Source organism: Oratosquilla oratoria, chromosome 12 (assembly GCF_046742065.1).
Source record: "Oratosquilla oratoria isolate Oo_2021 chromosome 12, ASM4674206v1, whole genome shotgun sequence".
NCBI classification, from domain to species: Eukaryota; Metazoa; Arthropoda; class Malacostraca; order Stomatopoda; family Squillidae; genus Oratosquilla; species Oratosquilla oratoria.
This window is the reverse complement of record NC_134788.1, coordinates 54,979,497-54,989,511: the sequence shown is the minus strand read 5'-3', so window position 1 is coordinate 54,989,511 and position 10,015 is coordinate 54,979,497. Positions and strand designations below refer to the sequence as shown.

Genomic DNA, 10,015 nt, shown 5'->3' with positions numbered 1-10,015 from the left:
TAACTATATTCAAACCTCACATATATAGGGTACTCATGTATGTAACTCTATATATGTATATGATATATAGTATATATATAATATATTATGCATATATGTATATATATATATATATATATATAAGGTCTGCTTAGGTACAAAGGGGCTTGAGTATGAAATAGTTTGTGTGTGAAACATTCATAATCCTATTGCAGTATATTACATAATTTAAAAAAGTTAGGTGTCAATCTTATGATTACATTTTTTCCAGAATGAGCATAACCATCACCAAATTTTGGAAGAGCTATCTGTAGAATTCATATGTGTCACCTGGTGGAGAGGATCCGATGTGATATCTGCAGCACATCTATATATGAATCATTTTAGATATCACGAGATGACTCACACTGTAAAGAAACCTTTCCAGTGTGACCTGTGCAATTTTGCTTTCTCACAATAGAGTGATATCAAATGGCACAAAAGTCACTTCAAAGATTATGTGGTGACCCTCACAGTAGAAAGACTTTCCAGTGTGACCTCTGCGATTCTGTTTTCTCGCAAAAGGGTCACCTCTCTCACACAGCATATGAGGAACCACACAGTAAAGAAACCTTACCAATGTGACCTGTGCTGCAATGTAGCTTTCTCACGAAAGAATCACCTCAAAATTCATATGATGACCCACACTGGAGAGAAGCCATTCCAGTGTGGCCTATGTGATAAAACTTTTGCGCACAAGTGTTTCCTCAAAAATCACATGAGGACTCACACAGGAGAGAAGCCTTTCCAGTGTGACCTATGCGATTCTGCCTTCTCACATAAGAGTTCTGTCACACAGCATATGAGGACCCACACAAGAGAGAAGCCTTTCCATTGTGACTTGTGCAATTCTGCTTTCTCACATAAGGGTTCTCTTACACAGCATATGAGGACTCACACAGGAAATAAGCCTTTCCAGTGTGACCTGTGCGATTCTGCTTTCTCACAAAAGGGTTCTTTCACACAGCATATGAAGACCCACACAGGAGAGAAGCCTTTCCAGTGTGACCAGTGTGATTCAGCTTTCTCACGAAAGGGTTATCTCACACAGCATATGAGGACCCACACAGGAGAAAAACCTTTCCAATGTGACCTATGCAATTCTGCTTACTCACAAAAGGTTCATCTTGCACAGCATATGAGGACCCACACAGGAGAGAAGCCTTTCCAGTGTGACCTGTGTGATTCTGCTTTCTCACAAAAGGGTCACCTCACACAGCATATTATGGTTCACACAGGAGAGAAGCCTTTTCAGTGTGACCTGTGCGATTCTGCATTCTCACATAAGAGTTCTCTCACACAACACGCGAGGATCCACACAGGAGAGAAGCCTTTCCAATGTGACCATTGCGATTCTGCTTTCTCACGAAAGGATTCCTTCATAAAGCATATGAGGACTCACACAGGAGAGAAGCCGTTCCAGTGTGACCTGTGTAATTCAGCTTTCTCACAAAAGAGTAATCTCATAAGCCATATGATGACCCACACAGGAAAAAAGAGTTTCCAATGTGACCTGTGTGATTCTGTTTTCACACAAAAGTGTTTCCTCAAATATCATATGATAACCCACACAGGAGAGAAGTCTTTCCAGTGTGACCTCTGTGATTCTGTGTTCTCACAAAAGGGTTATCTCACAAGGCATATGAGGACCCACACAAGGAACTGATGTCTTGTTCTTTGGTTAGTAGCACATCTGATTTTGTGGAGATGTCATCTCTTACCCATGTCACTTCCTTTACCCATAAGGTCATTGTGTTCTCCATTGCTATACTTAATTTTGCATCTCCCCAGGAATCTGCCGTGACACTTCTGATTCCTCCCATTTGATTTTACTGCAACTAAATCTCCAACATGACTAAATTGCTATTTGATTTAATAGTTATCTATAAGAGAAGAGATGTGTCCCAGTAACATTTCTTGATATTCAGATTAATTCCAAGTCTTGGGAGGGGGTATGATATATAGTGTCTGTTATTCTGCCCTTTAGTTCTTATTTTCAGGTGGATCAGCCTTGCCTTCACTCAGATTTGCTTCTTCCACCTTTATGTCAATTCTCACAACAACCATTAGCCCTCCACCTATTTTTTCTTCTTCGTCTCTTCTTCACCAGGATGTGTATTTATTGTTTCTCAGCTGTAACTAAAATTTTGGGAGTTTGGTCTCCACTAAACTCAATATATCAGGCAAGTAGTCATTTGTTTCCAATCTGGCCAATAGACCACTGATGAGTAACATCAGGAGTCATGTGATTTATGTTTATGCTGCCATATTGTAAGACAAACCACAAGCAAGATGAGAGAGAGATTAGAAATAATGTTAGAGGATTGTAGTTATGGTTAGCTTTGTGCAGCCATAAGCTGCTCAAACAAAGCAAGGTATGTTAAAAAGAAAGCTTTCTACAAGATCCCCTCTGTTTTAACCAACCAGGGAGAAAAATGTAAAAAAAATTCATGCCCAGAGACAGAGGGAATGGATTGCAGCCCTGAGAAGAGCTGGAAAGAAAGAACGAAATTGACCACAGCGATTATCTCTGGGGAAATTCTAAATTTTAAGGGGGGAACCATTTTGCCAGTTTTTTTTTATTTAACTACCCATGTTCCTAGTGACCCCAATGTAAGGTAGATGCATCAGGAATGAGCCCATTCAATTTTGTTGCAAATTATAGTTTTATAACAGATGGGGCAGTCCCTATGTATGTATGAATGGTCTTCATGCCATATTTTGCACGGTATTATACAATAGAGAGCATAGTCCAAGATAAACTATGTAAACTTGTTTTATTTTGGATTTTTTCTGTCTTCTACTAGAACACAGATGGGAAGCCACATATAAATAACCCCTATCCCTTCACTGCTAGGTTTTAGTTGGGTAGGTCCCAGAATGTGTTACACAAGGCAAATGCATACAAGGGCCAACAGCTAACTGACTATTTCTCATAGAGGTGTACGTCCTCCTCGTGGTCCCCGCCGGTAACTGTAGGGCTCAATCGACAGCTTGGCCCAACTGAAGAATACCCTACAGGCTAATAGTACACCGGGCAAATTTATTGTCGGTCTGTTGATTTAATTGCCTTAGACAGCGGTAGGATTGGGCTCCGCTGCTGGTCCTTCCATAAGCAGACCCCGTGAACCTGAGGCACGGTAGCTATAAAAGGTCCCCGTAGGATCTCATGAGACTAGTTTTTAGTTTACCCTGCGGTCTCAGGAGACCTGCGTGCGTGTTAACATCTGTCTGGCCCAACAGAAGAGGTTCTTCTGATATGGCGCGGAGGCGTATCAGCCTTGGCCACAGACCTCCAGGACCCCAGGCCAGAGCCCCCGCAAGGGAGTTCTGTACCTAATTTGACCACACCGAGTGGGCCATCTCACATCTGTGAGACTTGCCATCGGCCCTTCACGTCCATAACGGGGTTGGGACTCCATCGCAAGAGAGCCCACCCCCTTGAGTTCGAGGCTGAAGCTTTGGCCACTGCGACCTCGAAGGTCAAAGCCAGATGGGACCAGGAAGAAGTCACCATCTTGGCGCAGGAGGAGGCCTCTATACTCCTGCGCGAGGGAGATGTGCCTAACATGAACCAGCGGCTGTTAGGCACCCTCCCTCGTAGGACCCTTGATGCTATCAAGGGTCAGAGGAGGAAGGGTCCCTACAGGGCCAAGGTCGCGGAGATCGTCAGCTCCCGACGCCCTCGAAGCCCTTCCCCTATGGAGGCATCTTCCATGATGGCAGCTACCTCGACCACAGCTGACCACGTCTCTCCCCCTCCAGCCAGGGAGAGATCGGAAAGTCCACCTACGATGGAGATGCCCACCTCGAACGCTGGGCACGACTTGACAGCAGCCCTACTGGACGCAGCCAGTAGGGATCTTGATGCTGCCAAGTACGACCCACGCCTGCATCTTGATTTTCTCTGCAGAGCCCATGCTGCCCTGGGGAGAGGGGAGGATGCCACCTCGCTCTTAGAGGAGCACGCTGTGGCAATAACCACAGCGTTGCAGGCACGAGCAAAAAGACCGAGCTCGCCCCCACGAGATGGACCGCCAGTCCGACCATCGACGGCGCCCCTCCCCTGGAGAATGAGGAAACGAGAGCAGTACCGACGGACCCAGGAGTTGTACAGGGCGAAGAGATCCGAGGCGGCTCGATCTATTCTCTCTGGAGAATGGAAAGAGCCTCCGAACCCCCCATCCTATCAGGACTCCCTTTCCTTTTGGCGTCCAATCTTCGAGCGGACGGGTAAGCCGGATGCTAGGCCGGTGGTTCCTGTCTGCCCGGAGAGTAATTGGATGCTCTCCCCGATTTCGGCTGACGAGGTCTTCCAGACCATCAGGAAGACCAAGGATTCCGCCCCAGGTCCTCATGGGGTTAAAAAGGAGATCCTCAGGTCCCTGTGTAAACGGACTCTATCCGCTATGTACAACGTCTGGCTCACGGCCGGTTACTGTCCGCGCAACTTGAGATCAGCGCAAGTTACGCTTGTCCCGAAGATGGTTGGTGCGAGTAATCCGGGAGACTTTCGGCCCATCGCGGTGGCCTCCCTGATTACCCGCACCCTCCACAAAATCTTGGCTTCCCATTTGGCTGGTATGCCGATTCACGAGCATCAGGTAGCCTTCCGTCCGGTTGACGGCTGCCTGACCAACGTGACTCTGCTTACTGGCCTAATCCAGGAAGCCAAAGACGGGATCTCCCCGATATCCATGGCCTTCCTGGACGTGCGGAAGGCCTTCCACACGGTGAGTCGTGACACGGTTCTAAGAGCCACGGAGCGACTAGGAGTCCCGGGCCTACTCAACAAGTACATCAGGTCGACTCTCGCTGACGTGCGGCTTGATGTGCTTGGTGACGAGGTCACCACAAATTGTGGAGTCAAGCAGGGTGGCCCCTTGTCTCCGCTGCTTTTCAATGCAGTGATAGACGAGGTGGTCGCTCAGCTTGACCCAGACTTTGGGGTGGCAATCGGGGGCCAGCGCATTTCCTACCTCGCATTCGCAGACGATCTTATAATCGTGACACGGACACCCATTGGGCTTAACGCCCAATTGCGAAGTGTCGAAGCAGCTCTTGGTTCCGCGGGGATCTCCCTTAACCCATCCAAGTGTGCATCTCTGGTGCTCACAGCGGATGGGAAGAGGAAGAGAACCGTAGTGGACAGCCGATCGGCCATCTTCGTCGGCCCCACGCCCATGCGGGCCATGAATATCGGGGACACATACAGATACCTAGGGATCCCCGTCGGTGCCAGCGGCGCCGTCCTGAACGGCCCCTCTGTCATCGACGGGCCCCTAGGTAATCTGTCTGAAGCTCCGCTCAAGCCGCAGCAAAAACTATTTATACTGAGGGTTCATCTCCTTCCGGGTCTCCTCCACAGTCTCGTGCTGGACATGTGGGACAGGAAGATCCGGAAGGCAGTGCGATCCTGGTTGCGTCTTCCTAGCGACGTGACCCTGGGGTTCTTCCATGCACCGGTGAAGTCGGGTGGTCTAGGTTTGTTGTGCCTGAGGATGGCGATCCCGTTACTCAGGGCCAACCGAATCGGCCGACTCATGGTGTCGGACGACCCGGTAATCCAAGCCTTGGTGGAGACCAGGTTCTTCACCCGGATGCGACGGCACTTCGACGGGAAAGTTAAGTACCGCGGAGTGACCGTCCGCAGCAAGAAAGAGGCCTTGGAATACTGGACAAGCCGCCTCCATGACTCTGTCGATGGCGCTGGACTTCGGGAAGCGGGATTGGTCCCTGAGGCCCATTCCTGGATCTCCGATGGAACTGCGTGCATCCCCGGCAGTATATTTATCGATGCTGTGAAACTCCGCATCAACGCCATGCCTACCCAGGTGAGGCGTCGACGCGGACTGGCTCGAGCGAAGCGTGCCGGACCGGAGAGCGTGCGCTGCGATAAGGGGTGCGCGCGGCCCGAGACCTTGGGACATGTCCTGCAGGTATGCCCTGCGGGTCACGGGCCGCGCGTCGCTCGCCACGACTTCGTGGTAAGCCGACTGGAGCGCCTACTATCTGAGATAGACGGTGTGCACAGAGTTCTCGCAGAGCTTTCCCTAAGAATTCCTGCAGGGCTTCGGAAGCCCGACCTGGTGGTTCGGAAAGGGAACTTTGTGTACGTCGTTGATGCTCAGGTGGTAGCCGACTCCGGAGCGACCACCCTGTCAACTGCGCACGACTTGAAGGTCTGGCACTATCATTGTGACGCCCTCAAGGAGGAGGCCGCACGGGCCCTGGGATTTCTCGGGCCCGGGGAGCCGGAGCCGGCAGGGATTGTCGTGTCAACAGCTACCTGCAACTGGAGGGGCTGTATGGCACGGGAATCCCGCGACCTGCTCTGGTCCCTTGGGCTTAAGAAGGCCGATTTTAGGTTCCTAGCCTCGCAGGTGTTTCGCGGCGGTGTTAGGTGCTGGCGCACCTGGCGCCGTACTGCAGGCTGGGGGGGGGGGTAGGATCGGTCTTCCATGAGACGTCCCTGCCCGTGCGGCTACTGATCTGATTTTCCGTGGGTATTCGTACCTTCCCTTTCTATGCTGTCCCCTGTTCCCCTTCTTTATTCTACGACTATTTTCTTTTCAGCTTCCTATTTTTCTATGTATGAATGTCTCCCCAACCCTTCCCCTGGGAGATCGGGGGTGGGACCGCTGTGAACGTGCAGAGGATCGGCCGCCTCCCGCAAGCTGTGGTGTGGGGAGGTAGAGGTTTCCTAGGTGGTCTCTCGCTGGCCCTCTTGCTTCTCGTTTCCGTTCTCCACGGGCGGTCTCATCCCCCATCTCCCGAGTATAAATTTGAGTCAGCAACCTGGATCACGCTTTACTGATCCTTGTGGCAGACGGATATATGTATTACTATTTTAATCCGTCGCATGTAGATGACTGTGGTCTGCTCTCAGGGTCTGTTTCCTTTCCCCCTGAACAGAATGCATGTATATTGATTTCCGTTATTAGCTTTTCCATATGTCTTCTACTCCTCTCACTCTTTCCTGGGCGGCACAGTCATTGTGTTTACATGCCTCCCCTGTGTTATTTTATGTTACCATTATTATGTTTATGTTTTTTCTTCTCATTATGTTTATTTCTACTGTAAGGCTATGATAGAGTACAAATGTGTCTTTTTTGTTATTTTTTCTTTAGTTCAATTTTCCTTTGGACCCCCCCCCACCCGTTTTTGCTTTTTGTTGCTTATTTTCCTCATTTCCATGTTTTGTTTACTACCACCAAACTACTCTATCTACTGCTAGTCTATGTTGTTATGTTATGTTAATTTTGTCCCTTATTGTAAAGAAGTTATTTTAATAAAGTATGATTGGCGTTACGGCTGGCATGGCGCAGGCAGACCCTCCATCGTCTGCCCCCCCCTGCCTGATGGGTCACGATAGTACCAGTATGAATGCCATGTTTTAACCACTCAGTACGCTCGCGTACTCACGTACCCTTTTATCAGGACACCTTGCTGGGGCAGGGTTGGTCTGGGGTCCCTCATCCTCTCCCCTCCCAATCTCAGGAGGATAAATTTGAGAGAACTTGGGAAAAAAAAAATAGATTTTTTACTTAAGGTATGCAACTACTCTAGATTACTGCAGAATTACAATTTAGAACATGTTTTTAGGGATACTACACATATCCAAGACTTCTATTCTTTGCAAATTCTTTCTAATTTTTTGGCAGGCATAAACTGGTGTCCCTCAGGTATCTCCACTCCACTTCAAATACATTTTAGTTTGCATATGAGGTTATTATGATTTGTTTAGCTAAAAAGATATTCTAAGTTCAAAAAGGTAAAAAAAAGTTCAGATATATGCAATGGGTGACAAAATAGTCACTATATCTAACTTAGGAGGGACTGGCACTTATTTATCAGTTCCAATGGAGAGTTATTGCCACTGTGCCTGTATTATACTTACCTTGATTTAAATAAATAGTGTGTCCATAGATGTTTGCAAGTGGAAGGGACAAAAGTATTTCTACCAAGGCAGAGGGTTTATTTAAATTAGATGTGAGTTGGATTGGTATTTATCTGCTCTCATGGAATTACTCTGAATCAGGCTTAATGCTTCATCAGCAAAAGGACACTCATTATAATTAAGCGAAATTGCCCATTGATCGATAGAAAAAATGAATAAACTCATACTCCTTGACAAAGACAAAAAAAACATTATAAACATAGCATAAAAAACTGTTGCTATTTTGACCTGAGAATGCCATTTGAGGACCTGCAGTTCTTTGAGACTAGTATGAGTACGCACTGCCAAAGTAAGTGTGTAATCAAACTGGTGAATAATTAGGTTGAGATAAACAGTCTCCTCCCAGTCAATGTCTGGATCACTAATTTGCAGTTAGCAGCTGTCCTTACAGTAAACTTCTACCTCTGTCTAGGAGAAAATATGCTTCTTAATAATTGAACAATGAAGCTTTGTTACCTGATGTCTTGAAATATGTTTTGATCCTCTTCATGACCTCATATGCATGAAAAACAGGAAATGATTAGCATCCGTAGATCTTTCTCACTTGTGGTTTGTCCACCTATTTGGCGACATTTTTATTTACAGTTATGTCACTTGCAGTGGTCTCTAGTAAACCATCTACATTAGCATAGGCTACTTTAAGTTTCCTATTAATCTTGGAGTTAATTCTACTGGTAATCAATTATTTTTTTTATTTTTCATGAATGAAGCTGTACAATATTGATTTCTGACATCCTTGAACGACTGTAAATTACCCTACCAACATCATGAAACCTCTCTAACCACACCTATGGGGGGTTAGGTTAGATAAGGCTCACCCTGCCCAGTGGGATTAGCTTATTGAGTTATGGTTAATGTCACACCCTGGCATGATTATGAAAATAGTATAATGACATAGGATCATTGTAACCATATTTAATATTATAGTCATAGGTAACCATATTGTAATCGTAATGTACGTTAGCTATATAATCGATCTTTGTTGAATATCTAATTAGTATGTTGGTATGTGCACAGATGTACTAAACATATAGAAGTATGTTTTGCATGTCTCGAGGGACCTCAGACATGATTCGCCTAGAGATGTGAGGGTGGGAGAAATGGGAATATGTTTCAGACAAAAACATGTAACCTATTGAACGTATTCAAGTGACATCATCCCCACGTGACTGTATAAAGAAGCACCACAGGATGTGCAGAGAGAGAAGAGAATAAACTAAAAGCCAAGAAAGAAGGACACATGGTCACCGTTCCTGATGTCAGCCCATCGTTGACCTACACAATGTCTGTGTCTTCGTCCCAGCCAAATAGAGTCCCCACTGGACACCCTCGAATTACACGATGCCAGCTACAGGCTCTTCACTCTCCTGCCAAAACAGGGTTACAGTAATTAAAGTATATTACTCATGCTCTCATACCTAGTAATACTAATAGCAATTATCATTATTATTATATATGAATGAATTAAATTCTGTTATACAACTTTAGTGTATATTAGATTTACATACATATACCAAGGCTTTTTCCCCCTTACAAGGGAGGTAGCCAAAAAGGGGAAAGGCATAAAAACACTCCCACCCATTTCATCCCTACATACACTCCACACCCCTCCCACCCTCCCTCTCATCTGAGCACCTCCTGGATGACGGGTCATCCCTGCACCCTGCCCACCGCCCTGGGTCAGAAGCAGTGTCGCAAGACACAGCACATCCACAGCAAGGCCGCTTCATTTAATCGGCGACCCCCCCTCTCCGTTAGAATTTGTAATAAAATATCATTTGTAAATGTTCAGAATTTTCCTCCTCCCTCTGATTTGATAAAGAACCCAACAATCTTAATCCCTTTTCATCAACTTTGGGAAACATTATGAAAGTAATTAATGCCAAAGAGATTGGCATGATAGTTACTCAGTGAGAATAGCCACATCAAGTTACATACAAATTTATATAATGAATTTGTATTCCATGGCAATCTTAGAAATCAGGATGACAACATTAATATATCTTAGATTATTGTGAATGACACTATTTATGGAAC

At 46.3% G+C, this 10,015-nt stretch overlaps 1 protein-coding gene across 1 annotated transcript; it reads left to right on the top strand.

The window, feature by feature from the left end:
- Nucleotides 1–313: 313 nt before the first annotated feature.
- LOC143031799 (uncharacterized) lies at nt 314–3,293 on the top strand. The gene has a single exon (XM_076196100.1). It carries the CDS (start codon nt 566–568, stop codon nt 1,682–1,684), a length of 1,119 nt encoding a protein of 372 aa, XP_076052215.1. The 5' UTR covers nt 314–565; the 3' UTR covers nt 1,685–3,293.
- Nucleotides 3,294–10,015: the final 6,722 nt, after the last annotated feature.

What these genes read in the sequence shown, in the direction of transcription:
- LOC143031799 (XM_076196100.1), top strand. Translation starts at nt 566, where the DNA reads ATGAGGAACCACACAGTAAAGAAACCTTACCAATGTGACCTGTGCTGC.